Genomic DNA, 23,839 nt, shown 5'->3' on the forward strand with positions numbered 1-23,839 from the left:
ATGTAGGAAATAGACCAAAATGTTAATAATGGTTATTGTGGTTGGTGGATTATGATTGAATTTTCCTTTATCCATTTTTTATTTTCTGAAGTTTCTAAAGGAATATGTTGTTTTCATAGTCAGGAATAAGCTTTTCTGTTTTCTTGTCAAACTAAGATTATAGTTTCTTTGTGAAACTATATTCTCTTTATTTGAACTCTCACCACACTTTTTGGGGGTATAGTGAAGGCTACTTTTATTTTCTGTTTTGCTTATTTGTGTGCTTGTTTATTCCCTATTATGAGGATGACAAATAGCTGGCATACTTGTATATAATTTGTTGGCTATGATCCATCACAGTTTCCTCTGGACTAATAAAATAATAATTAATGAATTTATGGGGCAGGGAGCAGACTATACAGAGATACCAAAATTTGCTAGCCCTTTAAAATAGAATGTAAGTCCTTTGAGGGCTGTGGACAGTGCTTAACTCATCTTTATACTGTCATATTGTATTTCAGTTTTTTCTTGTATTATATTGAACACAATGTCTATTGTTATTCAATTGAAAGATGATATTCTGTGATTACATCAAGAGTTAAACAGTATTGATTATTTTGTCTTTCTCTTTCTAAAATTCTAATGCTGAGAATAATTCTGGTGCCATATATTATGAAAAATCAAATTGAATTCTATAGAATGAAAACATAAAGCAAGAAAATATTGGTGAATAGTAAAGAGTTGTTGAATGCTGAACCTAGGTTCAGGAGAAAGGCAAGAGGTAACAGGAAGAATAAAGATGAAATTAGTTGCTTTAATAGTTGCTTCAGATTAGGGAGTAGAAAATGAAAGTGACTTACATGGATTATGGAAAGAAACAGAATGCCTGCGGGCAGTTCTTTTCTTTCTGGAGGGTAGGGTTGTCCGGAATTCAAAACAATTTAATTATAAATGGAACTATTACTCTAGGATCCATTGTTTTCATCTTTTCTGACAAGTTCTGAATTGTTTGTGGAGCATGGTGAGGTTGCTTTGTTTTTAAAATACATTTTTATTGATTTCAGAGATGAAGGGAAGAGAGAGAGAGAGAGAGAAACATTAATGATGAGAGAAAATCATTGGTTAGCTGCCTCCTGCATGCCCCACTCTGGGGATGGAGCCTGGGCATGTGCTCTGACTGGTAATCCAAACCATGACCTCCTGGTTCATAGGTCGATGCTCAACCTCTGAGCCAGCTGGTGGGCTGTTTTGTTTTTAAATGCATATCCCCCAGAAGCTGGGAAGACCTGCTGTGATCTGGTAGTGTTCTCTTTTCCAATCTTAGTGCTGGCCACGTAAGTGTATTTACTTTGGGAAAGTTCATGGAGCTGTGGTTTGGTGCTTTACTGTATGTATCTGATACTTTAGGAATAGTTACCAACATCATAAACTATTTATGTACATAGACAAGTATGTTTCTTGTTTTATTCCACAAAACAGTGTTTTGGTTTTACCTCTTAGCTTTTCTTAATTTTTATTTAAAAATAGATCACTGTATTTCTATTTCTACTCAGCATTTACTTACCTTTCTTATATAATAGTAAATCCTCAACACTCTTAGATGTCTATACTGTATGTACTTAACCCCATACCATTCTCTTTTGTTTCCTGTTTTTTCCCACTTCTGTCTTCTCTGAACTGGCCATAACATGTATTTTAATGAAGATTTAGTAGTTCTTAAATAATTTATATTCCTCCTACTAGTTTTAAAAGTAGGTGAGCTAATTTTTAATAGACTTTTATGAATTTGTCCTCTATTCTGCTACCTACTTATAAAACTATAAGTTGTGATTAGAGATTCACTGGTTTTTTCTTCCCTTCTAACACAGCAGCCTTAAAAGAGAAGATTGTTTTCTATCTCACAGTCTAAAACAATTGTAAGATCTTTTCTAAAGGAGAGTCTACAAGCTTTCATTGTTCTTCTGATGAAAAAATTACATTTAATCAGATGACCTGAAAACCTTATTTTACTTCCCTGTTTATGTAACTTTGTATTCTGTTTGACAGCATGATTCTGGAACAGAGTGCACTCCAGGAGAATCTAAGAATTTGGGACAAAAAGAAAATGGCAATTACATCATGTATGCAAGAGCAACATCTGGGGACAAACTTAACAACAATAAATTCTCACTCTGTAGCATTAGAAATATAAGCCAAGTTCTTGAGAAGAAGAGAAACAACTGTTTTGTTGGTATGTATATTTTCCAAACATTTTATTAATATTTTCATACTTGAAATAATTATATGGTGAACACCTATTTATCCATCACCTATATTTTATGATTATTAACACTTTGCTGTATTTGCTTATTACATTTATCAATCTATCCATCCCTCAGTCCATAATTTTTGTTGCAATTTAAAGAATACTTCACCCCTAAATAGTTCAGCATACATATCATCAGAGTTCAGTATTGTTTGTGATTATTTCCTACATAAGCTAAGTACACAGCTCCTTAGTCCATACTTTGATGAGCTCTGACAAGTGCATTTACCTGTGTAACCTCTCAAGATACAGAACATTTCTATCCCCCCAGAAAGTTCTTTTATTTCCCTTTCCAATCAATCTCTGCTCCCGCACACACATCAAAGTAACCACTATTCTGATTTATTTTGCTTGTTTTACTTCACATAAATAGAATCATATAATTTGTATGCTTTTGCTCTCATTCAGCATAATATTTTGAGATTTATCATTACTATCTTATTGTTATTGCTGAGTAGTGTTGCATAGTATCACAGTTTGCTCATCCACTCTCCTATTGATTAACACCTAGGCTTTTCAGGTTTGGGCTAATATTAATTAAGCTGCTATGAAATTCCTTTTTTTTCTCTTATTGTATCAAAATATAACAAAAATATGTATTTAAACTAATTTTAAGTGTACAATTCAATGGCATTAAGTATATTCACAGTGTTGTGCCATCATCACCATTATGTATTTCCAAACCTTTTCATCACTCCAAATAGAAATCATGTAACCATTAAACAATAACTCCTGTTCCACTCTCTCCTCACCCTTGGTCACCTCCCATCTATTTCTGCCTCTATGAATTTGTCTATTCCAGATACTTCATTTAAGTGGAATCATACAGTATTTGTATTTGTGTAATTTTGGCTTATTTCACTTAGCATAGTATTTTCAGTGTTCAAGTTGTATCAGACACTTAGCATAATATTTTCAGAATTAATCCAAGTTACAGCATGTATCCAGTTGCCATATTTAAAAAAATTCTAAGCCTTAAAAAATATTTTTTCAAAAATTCTCACCTTAGGATATTTCCCCCCATTAATTTTTAGAGAGTAGAAAGGAGGGAGAGGGAGGGAAGGAAGGTAAAAGGATAAGAGGGAGGGAGAGAAAAAGAGAAATCGACATAAGAGAAACAAATTGATGATTGCCTCATTGCCTCCTGCATGTGCCTCTAACCTGAAAACCAGGTACATGCCCTTGACTGGGAATCAAACCCATGACCCTGCCAGGACCGGTTTGGCTCAGTGGATAGAGCGTTAGCTTGCAGACTGAAAGGTCCTGGGTTCGATTCCGGGCAAGGGCATGTACCTTGGTTGCGGGCACATCCCCAGTGAGGGATGTGCAAGAGGCAGCTGATCGATGATTCTCTCTCATTGATGTTTCTAACTCTCTATCCCTCTCTCTTCCTCTCTGTGAAAAATCAATAAAAAACACACAAATTAAAACAAACAAACAAACAAACAAACAAACAACAGCCCATGACCCTTCAGTCCACAGGCTGACATTCTAACCATTTTGGAAACTGGCCAATGCAGATTTGTATACATATTTGTGGCTGAATAATATTCCATTATATGGATATGTCACAATTACCCATTTATTTATTATGCCTCTCTATGGCATTTAATATTCTAAATAATCTACCTAGTTTTTTTGGTGGTGGTGGGGGATTCTTGTCCTATTTCACAGAATTATAAATTACTTGAGGGCAAAATTGAGGCTGCTAATCTTGTATGATATATAAAGAGCTCACAGAGATAGGTTTAAATATAACAGCAAAGGAGAAAGAATTGAGGGAGATTTACATATAAACAGGGCCTTTTGATTTTTTAGCTGGCTTTAAAATAAAATTGAGATGTAATTGAATGACATTGTGGCCTTCTGTTTTTAACCTTAATTTTATAGTTTAGATTCACATTCAGTTATAAGAAATAGTAGATTCCATGTATTCTTCACCCAATGATAACAGCTTGCAAAACTGAATAGTAGAGTATCACAATCAGGATATTGACATTGATGCAATTCACAGATTATTCAGATTTCCCTAATTTTCTTGTTCTCATTTCTGTGTGTGTGTGTGTGTGTGTGTGTGTGTGTGTGTATGTATGTGTGTGTTTGTATTTGGTTCTATACAGTTTTATAACATGAGTAGGTAGGTATATGTATCCACCACCACAGTCAAGGTACAGAACAGCCTGTCACCACAAAGAACCCCCAGTGTTCCCTTTTATAGTCACATTCATCTTCCTCCTGCTGTCTCCTCACTTCTCCAGTAAGCTGTTCCCCATTTCTAAAAATTTACCACTTCGGAAATATATATAAAAGTCTAAGTGACCGAATGACTGAATGACTGGTCAACTGGTTGCTATGAAACACATTTACTACCTGGGGGCAGATGCTTAACATAGGAGTTGCCCCTGATGGTCAGTGCACTCCCATAGTGGAAGCGCCGCTCAGCTGACAGACGGGTGCCAGACCCTGGGCTCACAGCTGGTGAGCACAGCTGTGGTGGTATCATGAGCCTCTCCTGCTTTCCCAGCAGCACACTACTGAGCGGCTGCGGCAGGTGCAGCGGGGCTGGAATGAGTGGGAGTGGTGTGGCACCCAGCTGACTGCTACTTTGGGTACTACTACATTTCTCAGGGGATGTTGGGGGTTGTGCTGAAACCCGCAATCTGACGTCCCCCGAGGGCTCCAGGTTGTGAGAGGGCAGATTGTGAGAGGGCGCAGGCCAAGCTGAGGGGCCCTCACCGGACCTCTAGTATATATAAAAGCCTAAGCAACTGAATGACCAGTCGACCAGTCATTATGACACACACTGACCACCAGGGAGCAGATGCTCAACACAGGAGCTGCCCTCTGGTGGTCAGTGTGCTCCTATGGCCAACCTCCCATGGTTCCTTCTCCCAGCCAACCTGCCCCGATTGGCCCTGATCGCCAGCCAGGCCAAGGGACCCATCCATGCATGAATTCGTGCACTGGGCCTCTAGTGTTATATAATGGAATCATATAACACATGTAATCTTTTGGGATTGGTTTTTTTCAATCAGTATAATTCTCAGAGATTCATCCAAATTGTTGCCTGTATGAATAGTGTGTTCCTTTTATTTCTGAATAGTGTTCTGTGGAATGTTTGTAGCACAGTTTGTTTAACTTGTTAAAGGACATCTGGGCTATTTTCAGTTCTTTGCGATTATGAATAAAACGGCTAGTAACATTCATATATAGGTTTTTTATGTCAACATCGGTTTTTATTTCTAATCTAATTGATGGGTCATATAGTAATTATTTGTTTTCATTTATGTGAAACAGCCAAACTGTTTTCTAGAATGGTTTTACTATTTTATTCTTTTTTTTTTTTTAAATATATTTTATTGATTTTTTACAGAGAGGAAGAGAGAGGGATAGAGAGTTAGAAACATCCATGAGAGAGAGTCATCGATCAGCTGCCTCTTGCCACCCCCCACTGGGGATATGCCCGCAACCAAGGCACATGCCCCTGACCGGAATCGAACCCGGGACCCCTCAGTCCCCAAGCCGACGCTCTATCCATTGAGCCAAACCAGTCTCGGCACTATTTTATTCTTTAAAAAAAAAAAATTATTGATTGATTTTTAGAGGAGAGAGGGAGGAAGAGAGAGAGCTTTATTATTACACTAGAGGCCCAGTGCATGAAATTCATGCATGGGGGGAGGGAGGGGCAGGTTGTCCCTCAGCCCAGCCTGCACCCTTTCCAATTTTTGGGACCCCTTGAGGGATGTTTGACCGCCTGTTTAGGCTGGGATCAGGCCTAAATGGGTGGTTGGACATCCCTTTCACAATCTAGGACTCCTGGTTTCCAACTGCTCACCTGCCTCTGCCTGATTACCCCTAACTGCTTCTACCTGATCACCCCCTAACTATTCCCCTGCCAGCCTGATCTACGCCTAACTGCTCCCCAGCTGGTCCGATTGCCCCTATCTGCCCTCCCCTGCTGGCCTTGTCACCCCTAACTGCCCTCCCCTGCCAGTTTGGTCGCCCCTAACTGTCCTCTCCTGCAGGCCTGGTTGCCTCCAACAGCCCTCCCCTGTTGGTCTGGTCACCCCTAACTGCCCTCCCCTGCAGGCTAGGTTGCCCCCAACTGTCCTTCCGTGCAGGCTTGCGCGCCCCCCCCCCCCCCCAACTGTCCTCCCCTGCTGGCCTGGTTCCCCCCCACCCCCAATTGCCCTCCACTGCAGGCCTGGTTCCCCCCTCAACTGCCCTCCCTTGCAAGCTTGGTCCCCCCCCCCCCTCAACTGCTCCCCTCTGCAGGCCTGTCCCCACAACTGCCCTCCCCTTCTGATCTGGTCTTCCCCAACTGCCCTCCTCTGCCGGCCTGGTCACCCCTAACTGCCCTTCTCTGCTAGCCTGTTCATCCCCAACTGCCCTCCTCTGCTGGCATGGTCACCCATAACTGCCCTCCCCTGTAGGTCATCTTGTGGCAGCCATCTTGTGTCCACATGGGGGCAAACATCTTGTGTCTTGGAGTAATGGTCAATTTGCATATTACTCTTTTATTAGATAGGATTTCTTTACGCATTCGTTGGTTGATTCTTGTATGTACTCTCACTGGGTATTGAACCTGCAACCTTGGGTTATTGGGATAATGTTCTAACTAGTTACCTACCTGGCTAGGGAAGTGGTTTTACTATTTTACATTCCCACCAGCAGTATATAAGTGATTTAATTTCTTTGCATCCTTGCTAGCTTTTGGTATTTTTAATAGTTTTATTTTATCCATTCTGATAGATATATAGTGATATCTCATTGTGTTTTTAAATTTTATTTTCTTGATGACTAATGAATGATGCTGGACATCTTTCTATGTGTATATTTGGTGAAATGTCCATATTTCTTAGCTATTTCTAATTGTATTATTTTTCTATTAAGTTTTGAGAGTTTTTTTTATACAGTCTAGAAAGTTGTCATTTATCATATAACGATCTGTGAGTAGTTTCTCTCAGTCAATAGCTCTTTGTTTTATCTTTTTTCACAGAATACTTCCCAGACCAAAAATTAAATTTTGATAAGTTCCAAATTATTAATATTTACTTTTATTGAATGGTTTTTCTCTTTTAAAGCCTTCTTTTTCTTTTAGAAATGTAGATTAAAATTACACTGATGTTGACATTTTTGTTATTATCAATTTAACTTTTCTAAAGCTTTTAACATGGAAGTGCTGCATATATTCTTGATTTTTCAACTGGGTTTTCACAATAAACTTTCTGGTTGGATTTGAGTTTTAAAAATGAGCATATTGCTTTGCAGGTGTTAAGGGAAGAAAGTTTGTTTCTTATAATGAAATATGTACCTATTATAATTTTTGCACTTAAATAGCACCTTTTTATGTGTTTAAGCTGTTAGCAAGTAGCTGATTGAAGTAATATTTCTGTGGGTTGTAAATTATTGTAGTGAATGTATCATAGGCTTTCTAACTTTATTATTTTTCTTCTTAATTATATGTCACATGAATTATAAACTGATTATTAGTAGGTTTTAGAAAAATCATTGTTTACTTAGTGTGTGTATATATGTGTATATATATATGCATGTATCTACTTTTATAAAACAAAGGGATGATATAAAATGAAAGAGGGATAGAGATTTAATTATTGCTAAGATTCCCTTTAATATTTGATGTGGTTAAAGGAAGGAATGAACTTTTTTTTTTTTTTTTTAATATATTTTATTGATTTTACACAGAGAGGAATTGAGAGGGACAGAGAGTTAGAAACATCGATGAGAGAGAATCATCGATCAGCTGCCTCTTGCACACCCCCTATCGGGGATGTGCCCGTAACCAAGGTACATGCCCTTGACCGGAATCGAACCCGGGACCTTTCAGTCCGCAGGCCGACGCTCTATCCACTGAGCCAAACCAGTCCTGGCAGGAATGAACTTTAAGTTTAGTCTTTTGCCCATACTGGGGTATATGGATTCCTGCAAATCACAAACTCTCTGGAAGTTAGTTTTCTTTTCTGTAAAATAAAGACATTTGATTCTTATCATTTCCCTGCAGGTGCTGACGTTCTGTAATTTTATGATCTTATAAAGAGTAGCATTCTTGTTCTAATTTTAACCTCACTGACAAAATGAAATAACTTAAAAAGAGATCCTAAAATTTTTTCCAAAAAAATTATTTACTATGCTTTCGCTAGGCAGTATAACCTTAATGAACCAAGATATTTGACCCAATACTAATAGGCTTTGTAGAAATACAAAAGATATGAATAATACATGGTTCTTGCTTTGCTTTAAGAAGCAAAACTAAAGTAAAATTTAAAATAATTACTTATAGAATACTAGAGGCCCAGTGCATGAAATCATGTACTTGGGGGAGGTAGTGTCCTCAGCTTGGCCTGTGGCCTCTTGTATTTTGGGGGCCCTCAGGGGATGTCCAACTGACAGCTTAGGCCCACTCTAAGCTGGCAATTGGACATCCTTAGCACTGCCATTGTGGTGGGAGAGGCTCCCACCACTGCCAGTGCACTCACCACCCATGAGCCTGGTTTCTTTCTGAGCTGCATTCCCACTGTGGGAGCACACTGACCACCAGGGGGCAGTTCCTGTGTCGAGTGTCTGCCCCCTGTGGTCAGTGTGCATCATAGCAACTGGTTGTTCACCTGTTTGGTTGATTTGCATATTAGCCTTTTATTATATAGGAAGATACAACCAGCCAAATAGAATGTGGGAAATTCCACAGAACAAAATGACCAATTTCTTTAACGAATAAAGCATGTAAAAAAAAAAAAAAAAAAAAAAGGAGCAAATCTGCTATATATTAAAAGAACTAAAGACACATATCAACCAAAAGCATTCATCAGGAGAGGGTGTAGGGGAGCCTTTTGTAGAACTTGGTTCAGATAAACCAGTTGTAAAGAGATAGTTGAGTAAAACTGAACATGGATTGGCAATTAGATGCTATTAAGCATATGGTTAATTTTGTCAGGTATGATAATAGTATTATAGTTAGAATTTTAAAAGAAGAAAATTTATTTTAGATTCATCCTGGAGAATTTACAATACGGGTGGGGAATGTCTGGCTCCAGGGCCATATAAGGTCTGCAAAATCATTTGGTCTGATCCTGCCAAGACATTAGAGGTGAATTAGCCAAATACATCAGGCTAATTTTTAAGTTGATAATTTTGTATGGCCTGTGAATGATATTATAAATATCCAAAGGACCCTTGGCAGAAAAAAAGTTCCCCAACCCTTATTTACAAGAACAAATGAGTATGCTAGGAGGAGTTGTTTATTAATAGTTGTTAAAGCTAAGTGATTGGTATGTAGGAGTTTATTGTACCTATTATATTACTACTACTATGTAGGTTTGAAATTTTCTGTCTAACAAAACAAGTTTAATTTGTTTCTGGTTGATAAATCACTAACTTAATTTGTATTTGTGTAATATAAATAGTGCTATCATTGTTCAGTGATATAGCCTAAATAGGATGTCACCACTTCTAGAAGGGACCTAAGAAGAGACTGTCAGGCCAAATCCCCTCACTATACGGATGAAGAAACTGAGGCCCAAAAAAGGGAAGCAAATTGCCCAGACCATATGTTAGTTAATGACTGAACCACTGTTAGTAATAGGTTTCTTAATTTCCACATTTCTAGGTTCTTCTACCTTTCTTGTCAAAGTTTTCCTGTCTCCAAAGAGTTTTGTGAATTTAAAAAACATTAATATGTGCATACAATGTTTACTTTGTCTTGTTTATTTTCCTCAGAATCTGGCCAACCTATCTGTGGAAATGGAATGGTAGAGCAAGGTGAAGAATGTGATTGCGGCTATAGTGACCAGTGTAAAGATGAGTGCTGCTATGATGCAAACCAGCCAGAAGGGAAAAAATGCAAGCTAAGACCTGGAAAGCAGTGCAGGTGCCTTGCTAATTCCAGTCATGTTTATGTTCCTTTAAAGTCACCTGAAGGCAGTTAGGAAAAATTTAAAACAAATTACGAGATGCATATGGTTTTGAAACTTAATCTTTATTTGCTGTTGTTTGGCTCTATTCGTGTGTTTTATTCCCACAATCTATACTACTAAAAGGGTAATATGCTAATTAGACTAGATAGACCATACGTCTTCTGTATGTCCTTCAGGACAAAGCCGCAAAGGTTGCAAGGGCTGAGGAGGGCCAGCAGCCGCAGAGGTCAGCAGTGGCAGCAGCAGCAGGGTGATGGGGGTGGCACCTTCCCCTGATCAGCCTGATTGCCTCCTGCAGAGGGATGGGCCTAAGCCACAGTAGGACATCCCCTGAGAGCTCCTGGACTGTGAGAAGGGGCAGGCCAGGCTGAGGGAACTCCAGTGCTCATGCACCGGGCCTCTAGTATATCTACACTAATAAAAGAGTAACATGCTAATTGACTGTACCTTCATGATGCCCACCAGTCAATCAGGAGTGAGTATGCAAATCAACCCAACAAAGATGGTGGGTTAATTTGCATACACAGGTGCCAAGTGGCTAGGAGTGGGATGCTTGCGTTGTTACCATGGTGACTACAGAGGCTTTCCGCACCACCCCAGCTGCTCCAGGCCTCTGGGCAGTGTGGAAAGGCGGTTCTGGGCCAAAGCGTAAAGGGAGTTCTGCCCAGAGTGAAGGTGGTGCTGGCAGCCAGGGGAAGGAAGGCCCATTCTTACACGAATCTTCGTGCATTGGGCCTCTACTATATATATATATATATTTTTTTTTCTACTCCATAGCATTGGTTAGTGCACTGTTGTTGGCAGCCTGAACTACATGTAATTGTAGTGTTAAGGGGAGTGTTAAAAGGACATGCAAAAGATGCTTAATGAAATACATTTTCTTTTCTTTTTAAATTTAAAAATATGATCATCCATATTTATAGAATCTTAATTTTAAATATTTAAGTTATATGGATTCCATATACTCTTTTTAAAAAATTATATTTTATTGATTTCAGAGAGAAAGGGAGAAGGGGAGAGAGATAGAAACAACAATGATGAGAGAGAATTAATGATTAATGAGAGAGACATGCCCTGCATGTCTGCAACTTGGGCATGTGCCCTGAATGGAATCAAACCCTGAACTCCTGGTTCACAGGTCGATACTAAACCACTGAGCCATATCAGCTGGTGGATTTCATACACTCTTATAACTTAGTATCATATAATTGTTTCACTTGTCAAATTACTTTGCTAGTAATTGATATAAGCAATAGAATATTGTTTATGCAATACTGATTTGTTTTTCCTACTTTGATTTTAGCATATAAATGTGAGGAAATTGATAAATTGACTAATGTATGATGTAATTATGAAGAACACTGATAACTTGCCTAATATTAAATCCATTTTTTTATTTTAGCTAATGATAAATAGAATAAGAATGCTTGCTTATAAAAATGAGACAATCACTTTGTTGTACCTAATAGAATGTTGAAATTTAGTGGTCTCTTATTCTAATATTTGAGGTTGTATATCAATAACACAAACATTTAAAAGATAAGATTTATATTTTAAAATTTAGGACCATATTTATGTATATAAGAAACATCCTAGCAATTTTCTTTAATCATTCAATGTTTCTTCTAGTCCAAGCCAAGGTCCTTGTTGTACAGCACAGTGTACATTCAAGACAAAAACTGAAAAGTGTCGGGATGATTCAGATTGTGCAAAAGAAGGAATATGTAATGGCATTACAGCTCTCTGCCCAGCATCTGACCCTAAACCAAACTTTACAGACTGTAATAGGCATACACAAGTATGCATTAATGGGGTAAGCATTTGATGTATATATTTTTAATTTAGTTTTATAAAACCTTTATCAGAATAGTTGTTGACAGTTAAAGCTGCGTAGCTAAATTAATCTCAGTTCCTGTTTCAGTATCTATTTCCCCACAAAGTCAAAATGTTTTATGTGGTTGATGGCATCCTATTAGTTACTGACTTGCCTTTTACCTTTCCACTGTGTGTTTTTGGTATTCTCTAGAGCCGTGGTTGGTGAACTGCAGCTCGTGAGTCACATGCGGCTCTTGGCCCCTTGAGTGTGGCTCTTCCACAAAATATCACAGCTTGGGGAGTCTATTTTGAAGAAGTGGCATTAGAAGAAGTTTAAGACACATCAATTGGTTGCCTTAAAAAATTTGGCTCTCAGAAGAAATTTCAATCGTTGTACTGTTGATATTTGGCTCTGTTGACTGAGTTTGCCTACCATTGCTCTAGAGAAAAATAGTTGTACAACTAGTCATGAGACTTTGTGCTACTTTTAAGTTTTATAAATTAATATCTTTTTAATAGCCTAAATAAAAGAATATAAAGCCTTTGAAGCTTTCTTGACTAAATGGTTACTTCCTTCTACATGAGGAAAATTTCATTTTTCTCTTCTTATAAAGGAACAATAATAACTAACATAAAATTGATGTTCATCTATTCTTTTTCTATTTTTGCTTTGTAAAGATCTTAATATTTTAAGTTGCTATTTCTTTAAAAGATTTCTTATCTTATTTGCACTTATTCTTTTTCAAATGTGTTTATATTACCTGTTTCTGATACTAATTTGTGCTTTTTTCCCCAGCTTATATTTCTATAATACTTAATTATTTTACCATTGGAGGTTTATTACTGTGCACAATGGGCTTGACTATTTAGGGATTAAATAATTGATTTTCTATTTTCTATTTTTCTTTCAGCAATGTGCAGGCTCTATCTGTGAGAAATATGGCTTGGAGGAGTGTACCTGTGCCAGTTCTGATAGCAAAGATGATAAGGAATTATGCCATGTCTGCTGTATGAAGAAGAGTAAGGCTTTTGAAATACTAGAAGAATATAAAATTTGCTTTAAAATCTTATTTTCTTTTCTATTTTAAGTGTTAAACTCTGACATATACTTTGCACAGATAATTACAGCTAACCGGATCCTCTTGAGAAAAACTTTAGATGTAGCATAGCATTGTGTTTTAGTATTAAGTCCCTACAGTGTTTTCAAAATGGTAAACTAGGCAAAAACCCACCAGCTTTATGACAATCCTATCTAATACAGAGGGAATATGCTAATTGACCCTCATACCCTCACAAAGATGGTGGCGCCCACAGCCAATAAGAGGGAATATGCTAATTGACTGCCTCGCCCTCAAACATGGTGGTGCCCATAGCCACAAGATGTTCCCTATAAGTTGTTTGTCTCATTTGTGTTACCGCTCTGCACACCTGCATCCAGAATCCCTCAGTCCCCTCAGTCCCCCAGCCGTCCAGGGATGTCGGCCCAAAGCACAGATAAGCCTCAGCTGTCAGCTGCTCAGCCACCCAGGGCTGGCCTGAGGGATGACCAAATGACTGAATGGCTGTATGGGGCGACCAAGCTGATGGGGGTTGCGGGGGAGGGTTGTGAGGGGTGACCAGGCTAGCAGGGGGCACAGTTAGGAGCGACCAGGCCAGCAGGATGGGGCAGTTACGGGTGACCAGGCAGGCAGGCAGGCAGGTGGTGATTAGGAGCTCGTCATCCAGGACATCCCCTGAGGGGTCCCAGATTAGAGAGGGTGCAGGCTGGGCTGAGGGGCTTCCCCCCGCCCTCCCATGCATGAATTTTATGCAGTAGGCCTCTAGTAATTAATGTAAACACTGTTAGAAGATTTTAAAGCTATTGTATGCATTAAGTAAAGAGTTGCTGGTTGTTTACTGATATTGTAACATTAAGGTGAATTGCCAGTAGTGTTATCTAGCCTCACTAATGAAAGTCTGTAACATGTCATGATAATGATTTTAGGCAGTTCCTTCCTCCTCCCTTTCTCCCCAACTAGCCCCCTAGAAAATCTGATCTTCAATTTATATGTGGTACTTCTTTTCCAGTGGACCTATCAACTTGTGCCAGTACTGGGTCTGTGCAATGGAACAAGCATTTCATGGGTCGAACCATCACCCTGCAACCTGGATCCCCTTGCAATGATTTTAGAGGCTACTGTGATGTTTTCATGCGGTGCAGATTAGTAGATGCTGATGGACCTTTAGCTAGGCTTAAAAAAGCAATTTTTAGTCCAGAGCTCTATGAAAACATTGCTGAATGGATTGTGGTAAGTTGTTTTTATTTAAAAAGAATCCTTATCTTAAAATGTTTTGATCATAATTTTACTTGGTCAGAGGTCACCAGTGTTATTAGAAAATCACTTTTCTGTTTATACTGGAATTACTTTATCTCAAGAATGATTTTTAAATTTCAAATATTCCTGGGTATTAATTTCTTCTCAAGTGATCAGAATCTCTGCGTGTATATTGTTCATAGAATAGTTGGTAGGTGATGGGAGTCATTCTGTTTTACTCTGCTCCCTAGTTAGTGTCCTGATGGGTTACTTCCTGCTTTGGTCCATATGCTTAGGGCATTTGCATGGGAGTTTTTCCTCTAGTTGTTTTGGAAAGCCCTGCTTGCTTTTTTATTTCTCCTTGTCTCAATATGACAGATAGCCAGTTGTGGGTTCTACTTTGCTGAACAGGAGAGATGAAAGAGAAATTGGTGTTTTTTTGAAGTTTTTTTCCTGGTGTTTCAATATAATTTCTGGGTCTTCATTTTTTCCGTGATTGGAATGTTGAACAGGGTAAGATTAGATACAGAGCCTTTTGCAGATTTGTTAATGATTATGGATGTTCATTGCAATGTAAATCCACTGAACTGTAATATTTTTAAGCCCACATTTCTCTAAGTTGTACAGATGTTAAATTACCTGAAATTTTCTTGGAAGATTTCTGAGAATGACTACCTTAAGTCACTTAAATATTCATGTTTCTAAATGATTACATTAAAATATAAGTAGAAAGCTTGCAAGTGATGTACTTGATAATATGCTGTACCCAAACTGAAAGAGTTTGCTTTGGAAATTGACTTAGTACTCAGCTCTTCCTCTTTCTCCCCTTTCCAGTTATTTCTCACCTTTTGTGTGTGTGTGTTCAGGACTGAATATGCCTCAAAAGCACACCAAAAAGTTGTTTGTGAGGATTGTCCCTCTTTTGGGTACTCTTAGAATAATAACATTCTACAATAACAAATTTGGAATTATCTCCAGCATTAAATGGTATTTATTACACATAGAAAGAATAATATGTGGTTTTTAGATATGTGATGGTTATGTGGTGGGGGGATCATTAAAGTTGGAATTAGGAGACTTAGAAATTAAACCAAATAGTTGGGCAATTCTTTTAACTTAGTTATCTTTATTTTTTAATATTTTTATTGGTTTCAGAGAGGAAGGGAGAGGGAGAGGGAGAAGGAGAGCCGGGGGGGGGGGGGGGGAGGTAGAGAAAGAGAGAGAGAGAGAGAGAGAGAGAGAGAGAGAGAGAGAGAGAGAGAGAGATATCAATGATGAGAGAGAATCATTGATTGGCTGCTTCCTGCCTGCCTCCTGTGGATAGAGCCCACAATACGGGCATGTACTCCAATACGGGCATGTACTCTTGACCAAATTCAAACCTGGGACCCTCCAGGCCACAGGTCGACACTCTGTCCACTGAGCCAAACCAGCTAGAGCTAACTTAGGTATCTTTAAAACATAAATATATTACTCATTTTTGTATTCCTGCACTTGATGTATAATAGGTGTTCAGAAAATATCAGGTAAAGTAAAGGTGCCTTGTGATACTTTGGAGAAATGGAATGAGACAGGTTTTGTGAATTACACAAGATACAGATCACCTTTCTGGCCTTTGTTAGTTCTGTGACTTCAAGTAACTTTCTTTTCTTGGCCTTATACCTCCCTATTTTCAATTCAGATCCAATTCTTTTTTCAGATTACCCCTATTAAGAATAAGATGAGCCTGGCTCCCCAGTTCGATTCCTGATCAGGGCACATGCCTGGGTTGCAGGCTTAATTCCCTTTATGGGGTGTGCAGGAGGTAGCTGGATCATGTTTCTCTCGCATTATTGATGTTTCTATCTCTCCCTTCCTCTCTCTCTAAAAAATCAATAAAAACATATTTAAAAAATAAGTTGTGATCTAGTATACTTAACTACAATAGAGGACTATGTTCTGAAAATAAATCTGATAACGGTGATCTCAGAGTTATGTTCCACTAAGTATATGTTGTGCCAGATATTTTAGGTTTTCTAGATAGGTTATTATGTAATCTAAAAATAGTATTTTTTTTAACTTTTCTTCATTACCTTTAATCTTGACTCAATTTTATTTAGAATTTCAAAAACTCATTCATTTATTCCTATTAAAATATTTAATAGAAATGATCTTTTTATTTAAAGTATTTTCTTTTTGTTGTTAATCCTCAAGGATATTATCCCATTGATTTTTAGAGAGAATGGAAGGAAGGGGAAAAGACTCAGAGTGAGAAACATCGATGTGAGAAAGACACATCAATTGGTTGCCTCCCTCATGCACCCCAACCAAAGCCAGAGATTGAGTCCGGAACGGAGCTACATGCCCTTGATCGGAACCAAACCTGAGACCCTTCAGTTCTCTGGCCGACAATCTACCTACTGAGCCCAACTGGCCAGGGCTATTTAAAGTATTTTTAAACCTTTTTTCATTTTTAGATTTGAGGATTTAGTGTATTGCGGCTTACAGTATATTAGCAATGTGAAGTACTTTCTTGTGCTCTGGAACTCATTAATCAGGCACTATTAGGTTTTTATAAGTTTGCCTTGAATGTAGAATGCTTTTATTTCATTGTTGATATTCACATGAACATTTTTGGATAGCATGGTCCATAATGCCTCAATGGTACCTAGGCTGTGGCGGCATTTGTGGGCATTAACCATGTCAAACATAAGATAACAAACTTCTAGTTCCCTATAGTTGTTTGTCTCATTTGTGTTACCTGCAAAGTTTACTTGCATAGCAGAGTTTATTTTGTTACATTAATAGCTCATGCTTTGGTCTTTTATCATGTCCAGAAAGTGGCCTTTCAATTAGTCATATGGGATGCTTTGGTGTAAGAAGGTATGCAAGAAATGGGGTTAGTTTCACCCACTTTTCTTTTTCAGTGGTCCCTGGTAGCTTTTTGTCTTTTTTCTGTTATATATTGTTGCATCTTTTCTCCTCGTGTAGGTTAGGTAAAGTAGGAAGAATCTTAGTAGTAGTGATTGCTACTGGTATCATGGAAATGATGGACTTTTACTTTGTTTTCGACAGTGTTTTGAATATATTTCTCAAAAATACGTTTACTCTATTTCTTTCTTTTTTTCTTTTTTTAAAATTCTTTATTGTTAAAAGTATAGCATAGGTCCCTTTTCCCCCCTTGTCCTCTTCCAGCCTGCGCCCACCCTCCCAGTCCCGCCTTTACTTCCCCCACTCCCTATTGTCTGTGTCCATTGGTTATGCTTCTATGCATATAATTTCTTTGGTTGATCTCTTACCCTCCTACGTCCTTCTCCTGCCAACCCTCCCCTGCCATCCCTCTGAAGTTGGATGGTCTGTTCGATGCTTCTGTGTCTCTGGATCTATTGATATTTTTGTTCATCAGTTTATGTTGTTTATTATAATCCACAAATGAGTGAGATCGTATGATACTTATCTTTCTCTGGCTGGCTTATTTCGCTTAGCATAATATTCTCCAGGTCCATCCATGCTGTTGTAAATGGTAAGAATTCTTTTTATTACAGTTGCGTAGTATTTCATTGTGTATCTGTATCACCATTTTTTAATTCACTCATCTGCTGATGGGCACTTAGCTGTTTCCAAATCTTAGCTATGGTCAGTTGCACTGCTATGAACATCGGGGTGCATATGTTCTTTCTCATTGGTGTTTCTGATTTCTTGGGATATATTCCTGGAAGTGGGATTACTGGGTCAAATGGAAGTTTCATTTTTAATTTTTTTAGGAAACTCCATACTGTTTTCCACAGAGGCTGCACCAGTCTGCATTCCTACCAGCAGTGCAGAGGGTTCTCTTTTCTCCACATCCTCGCCAGCCCTTGTTTGTTGATCAGTTGATGATAGCCATTCTGACAGGTGTGAAGTGGTACCTCATTGTTGTTTTGATTTGCATCTCTTGGATGATGAGTGATTTTGAGCATTTTTTCATATGCCTCTTGTCCTCCTTTAGAGAAGTGTTTATTTAGGTCCTATGCCATTTTTTTTTTATTTGTTTACTACATTTCTTGAATGCCTATTATGTATCTATCTGTCCAATAGATAATGCTAAAATCCTTTGGATTTATCAAGGAGTTATTAAGTTCTTGAAAGTTTGAGAGCATTCACCAGTATTGAGACCCTGTATTATTATCTCCTTTTCTTTAAATGGGGGTTCGAGGGCATTGATAATTCTTTTTCAGTTTCTTCCAGAGTTATTGATGTGTTCAGATTTTCTATATTTATTGAGTTGTTTGATGTTGTAGAAACCATCTTTGACCTTGATTTTTTTTTTCAGATTTCATTGTAGTTTCATTTATTTTTTTTCAGATTCATTAGTTTCCTCTCCCTTTTAAAATAACTGCCCATTATTTGTGGCTTTTTGAATTTTTAATTTGTTCAGATTTATAGGAGTTGGACTTTAAAATTTTTTGTTTTGATAGTAACCAACTTTATTTAATTTTTTAATTAATTTCTGCTCTCATATTTTACTATACTTATATGAAATTAAGTATTAGTATCTGGTATTCTTTATGAAAGATTTAGAACAGTGTTTCCAATTGCTTCATAGAATACTAGATCCGGGGGTCTAGTGGTCAAATTAAACAGATTATTATATCCCCTCTTATAGATTTGTGAGAATATTATTAGAAATAATGCAATAAAAAAACTTTTTAAACTTTGTTCTCAAACTTACCTGATCCCAGAAATCTTTATTCATGTAAGGACTATTAAACCTTAAATATCCTAAGAAGTCCCTTGGGGGAACATTAAGAGCAGTAGCTCTTATTCCTGGTTGTACATGAGAATCACCTTAGGGCTTAGACCCATTAATTCAGAATCTTTTGGGATGGCACGTTAAGTATTTCTGATGAGGAGCCAGGATTGAGAACCATTCATCTAACCAGGGATTGGCCAACTATGGCTCTTGAGCCAAATTGAGCTCATTGCCTGTTTTTGTATGGCTCACAAGCTAAAAATGGTTTCACTTTTAAAAACATTTATTAAAAAATCAAAAGAAATTATAAAAATAATATGCTTTTGAAAAATATTTGAAATTCAGATATCAGTGTCCATAAATAATTATTGGAACATGGCCACACCATTTGGTTACATATGGTGTATGGCTTCTTTTGCACTTTGAATAGTTGCAACAGAGACTGTAATGGCCCCACAAAGCCTAAAATATTTATTTACTTGGTCTTTTATAGGAAACTAGTAGCTCTGTGCACAAATCTGTGCACTAGTAGCTCGCCAGTAGCTTGCTGCCACCCTTTAGTAGCTCTTGGCCTGCTGCCCTGCCCTCCTGAAGTTCCCTCCACCCCCCCTCATAGCTTGCTGCCCTACCCCCCCCCTCCTCCCCGTAGCTCCTTCTGTCCCCTGCCCCCCATAGCTTGCTGCCCTGCCTCCTCCTGTAGCTCTCTACCACCCACTTATAGCTCGCTGCCCCACCCTCCTGCTAATTTGTGATCTGGTCGTTACGTAGTCGGTCATTACACTTCATGGCATAATGACCATAAGCATATTACATCTTTATTATATAGGATATTTGCCAACCTCTGACTTAGAGCAGTGGATCCAGAGTTTAGTCCCCTGACCAGCATCATCATCACCTGGGAACTTAATAGAAATGCAAATTATCAAACTACTCTGGACCCACTTAGTCAGTAGGTGATGGTGCTTGCTAAAGTTTGGGAACCATTTTTTCCAGTCTGTGCTATGTAATGACTACTTTTGAAAAGACTTATAACAGAAAATTTCTACTTTGTCATTCTAATATGTTTTAAATAGAAGATTGTTATGGTTCTCTAAAGTCCTTCATTGCCACATAGCTCATGAAACATGAACAACAGAGATACAGTATTGTCACAGGGCTTGGCATATGGTAAGGATTCATTATACATTTGCTAGATGAGTGAAGCAGATTTCTTAAATGCCATTATTTATATGGGAAGAATAAAAATTGTGCACATTCACTTTGAGGCTATAATGTTATTTAGATTTCAGAGGTATTTTATGCCAGCTCAGACAGAGCTGAAGAAACGGAAAGATTAGTACCCAGTTGCTTTCATTTTGGCAGATTGGTGTTGAGGGATGGCACATGGGGTGTTGAAGAATAGAACATTTAGTCCAAGTCCAGACTATAGTATCTTCTGAAGGATAGAATGGAAGCTTTCTGTCTTGCAGGATGGCATAATCAGTATCACCTCAAGGATGGTTTTGTGACCCATAGGAAGTCTCTAGTTTGTTTGCTGAGAGTGAGAGTTAAACATTGGAACATTTACTGAAAAGATTAGATAGTTGGCTTTTTTTCTGGGAACCTTTAGAAACAACAGAGTTTATTTTATGTCTGAAGAAACTTGAGTACATGTCTTGTCCCTTTTCCCTCACAGTTTTTTGTAACATCTGGTTTATCATTTTGTTATCCTATAGGTCTTTTTTGTTTATTTAGATTATTGAATAACAAACCTATTATAATAGGTTACATAACAAATTAGAGTGGTAAATAAACTTTTGAATGCCTTCTCTTTTTTAAGTTTCACTTAACACTCCTGTATCTATGAAAGATACGAGCTTGGTGTATAATTTATACTCATTAATTGTTTGTTGGATAAATGGTAGCTCTTTCAGACTCTGATAAGTGGACAAATTGTGATCTTTTGATTTAGAACACATATTTTACATTTATTAACCTGATTGGTATTCTTTCCCCTAATTTTATAGTACTGTGTGTAAAAGAGAAGACAAATGATTTAGCATTTAACACACTCTGATAATTCTTTTAATTTATTTATTACTAGAGGCCTGGTGCACGAAGTTGTGTGCAGTTGGGGTTCCTCGGTCTGGCCAGCAATTTTTTGCCCAGTACGGGGGGAGGGACTGTGGGAGGTTGGTGGGCCAGCCCAATCAGGGCCAATCGGGTGGCCAGCCAGGGAGAGGGACTGTAGGAGGTTGGCCACTGTTGGAGGTTGGTGGTGGAAGTGCACTGACCACCAGCAGGAAGCTCCTGAATTGAGTATCTGCCCTCTGGTATCAGTGTTCTTCATAGCAATTGGTCAACTGGTTGATCTCTTAGGCTTTTATATATATAGATTATTATTTTAAAATATAGCTTTATTTTATTGATTTCAGGAAGGAAGGGAAAAAGATAGAAACATCAATGATGAGAATTATTGATGGCTGCCTCCTGCATGCCCCCCACTGGGAATTGAGCCCACAGCTGGGGCATGTGCCCCTGACTGGAATGGAACCTGCAACATTTCAGTCTGCAGACCTACACTCTATCCACTGAGCCAAACAAACTAGGACTGATAATTCTTTTTTTAAAGGGAGCATTAAAAATTCCTTTTACCAAAGGTGGTCATACTTACTAACTCTCTCAAATACACCATTGTTTTGTTTAGTTTTTCTTGCTATTAATCTATCCAAGATATTCTATTTTCCTAGATATTAAACTTTGAAAAGCTATCATTGTCATTAAAATATCTCAAGCTTGCCTAAATGATTTGGCTCAGTGGTAGAGCGTCGGCCTGCGGACTGAAAGTCCCGGGTTTGATTCCGGTCAGGGGCATGTACCTTGGTTGTGGGCACATCCCCAGTAAGGGGTGTGCAAGAGGCAGCTGATCGATGATTCTCTCTCATCGATGTTTCTAACTCTCTATCCCTTTCTCTTCCTCTCTGTAAAAAATCAATAAAATATATTTTTTTAAAAATCTCAAGCTTTGTGTTTTTGAGATGTGTAATTACCTAAAAATTTTGGAGGAAGTCCAAGAACACTGCTGGAAAGGAACAGCGGAAGTTCTCAAAAACCTGAGGGCCATGTTTTAGTAAATATCTGTTGATCTGAACTGAGAGTAGGTTCTTTTGACTTCTTTTTTTCTACAAAGTTATTATAACTATTATTAAATCCAGGCATTGTTCCAGTCTGCTTTTCTTACTGCCATATTTCTTGCATCTTTTTTTTTTTTTTTTTTTTTTTTTAAGATTCTATATAGGTACTGAAAAGCTAGCATCAGAGCTATCAAAACCACAATTTTTATAGACATTGTGGAAATAATAACTGAGCTGTTAGTACTGTTTCAAAAAATGAGTATTTGGGATACTGACTCAACTGTAATAACAATTAACACATACTTCTTTGTGAGCTAGGTACTGAGTTTGTAGTATATAAATTCAAGGAACTCATAGTCTAGTTTGGGGTAGAGAAGACAAGCATGCACATTGAAATGTATTTCCAATTCTTCATTTTGTTTTCATAGAAAATAGGAGAAACTATTTGGGGAGGGTCTCTTTAAAAATGTGATGCCAAAGCTAAGTTCTTACTGACTAGTAGAGGTAGAAGGGTACAGATTGATGTTTTATGAAGAGGGAGTCCCTGCAAAAAGTCACAGAACTATGAATTTTTGTAAGTAAAAAATTTTCTTCTTCTTTTTTCCTTTTGAAAAGTGTCCTTTTTTAAACGAAATTTTTTAAATATTTATTTTTATTGATTTCAAAGAGAAAGGGAGGGAGAGAGAGACAGAAATGTCAATGATAAGAAAGAATCATCAATCAGCCTCCTGCACACCCTTCCACTGTAGACCAAGCTCACAACCTAGGCATGTGCTCTGATCAGGAATTGAACTGTGACCTTCTGATTCATAGGTTGATGTTGAATCACTGAGTCACTCTGGCCTGGCTTTTCTTTTTTTCTTTTTTTTTTTTAATTGACAAAGTAATATATTGAAAATAATGCCTTCTTTTTACTCTGGAGCCCAGTTGTCTCAAAATGTGTTTCTTGTATATTCTTCAGAAAATATTCATGTCATTATAAGAAAATTTATTTATAAAAGCACACAAATGGAATTTTTATATATATATTATATATATATATACACACACACACACACACACATATATATATGAACCATATGTATTTGTGTGATGTATATTCTATCTAATAAAGAGAGAATATGCTAACTGACCATCACACTCAACACAAAGATGCTATGCCCACAGCACATAAGGAAGGAATATGCTAATTGACTGCCACACCCTCAAAGATGGCAGCACTCACAGCTATAAGATGCTGGCACCCAGTACCTTCAGCCCGACAGGGTGCCTGCCTCCGGAGTCCTCAGTCCCCTCATACTCCCAGCTACCCAGAGCTGGCTTGAGGTGCAGGCAAGTCTTGGATAATGGCTTCCCAGCCACCAGAGCTGGCCTGAGGCATAGAGAAGCCTCAGATGGCAGCTACCCAGCCGACGCCCAAGGTGCAGGCAAGCCTTGGATGGCGGCTGCCCAGCTGATATCAGAGGTACAGGCAAGCCTTGGATGGCGGCTGCCCAGTTGATATCAGAGGTATAGGCCAGCCTTGGATGGCAGCTGCCCAGCTGATACCGGAGGTACAGGCAAGCCTTGGATGTTGGCTGCTCAGCCACCCAGGGCCCGCCCAAGACATAGGCAAGCCTTGAATGGCGGTTTCCCAGCCAATGCCTGAAGCTCAGGCAAACCTTGGATAGAGAATTCCCAGCCGCCCAGGG

At 38.2% G+C, this 23,839-nt stretch overlaps 1 protein-coding gene across 4 annotated transcripts in view; it reads left to right on the forward strand.

Annotated features, from left to right (window-relative positions):
• Window positions 1–23,839, forward strand: part of ADAM10 (ADAM metallopeptidase domain 10) — a 141,035-nt gene that overhangs the window by 111,520 nt on the left and 5,676 nt on the right. For 3 of the 4 annotated variants that reach the window (XM_036440621.1, XM_036440631.2, XM_045582167.1), the window contains exons 10-14: window positions 2,026–2,209; window positions 10,019–10,169; window positions 11,845–12,028; window positions 12,942–13,050; window positions 14,098–14,318. In XM_036440621.1, coding sequence (XP_036296514.1) covers window positions 2,026–2,209; window positions 10,019–10,169; window positions 11,845–12,028; window positions 12,942–13,050; window positions 14,098–14,318 — 849 coding nt within the window. Of the gene's footprint in view, window positions 1–2,025; window positions 2,210–10,018; window positions 10,170–11,844; window positions 12,029–12,941; window positions 13,051–14,097; window positions 14,319–14,702; window positions 14,819–23,839 lie in introns of those variants that run through there. The other variant, XM_045582160.1, reaches the window with a different exon arrangement.

This window comes from Pipistrellus kuhlii, unplaced genomic scaffold (genome assembly GCF_014108245.1).
Source record: "Pipistrellus kuhlii isolate mPipKuh1 unplaced genomic scaffold, mPipKuh1.p scaffold_m20_p_1, whole genome shotgun sequence".
NCBI classification, from domain to species: Eukaryota; Metazoa; Chordata; class Mammalia; order Chiroptera; family Vespertilionidae; genus Pipistrellus; species Pipistrellus kuhlii.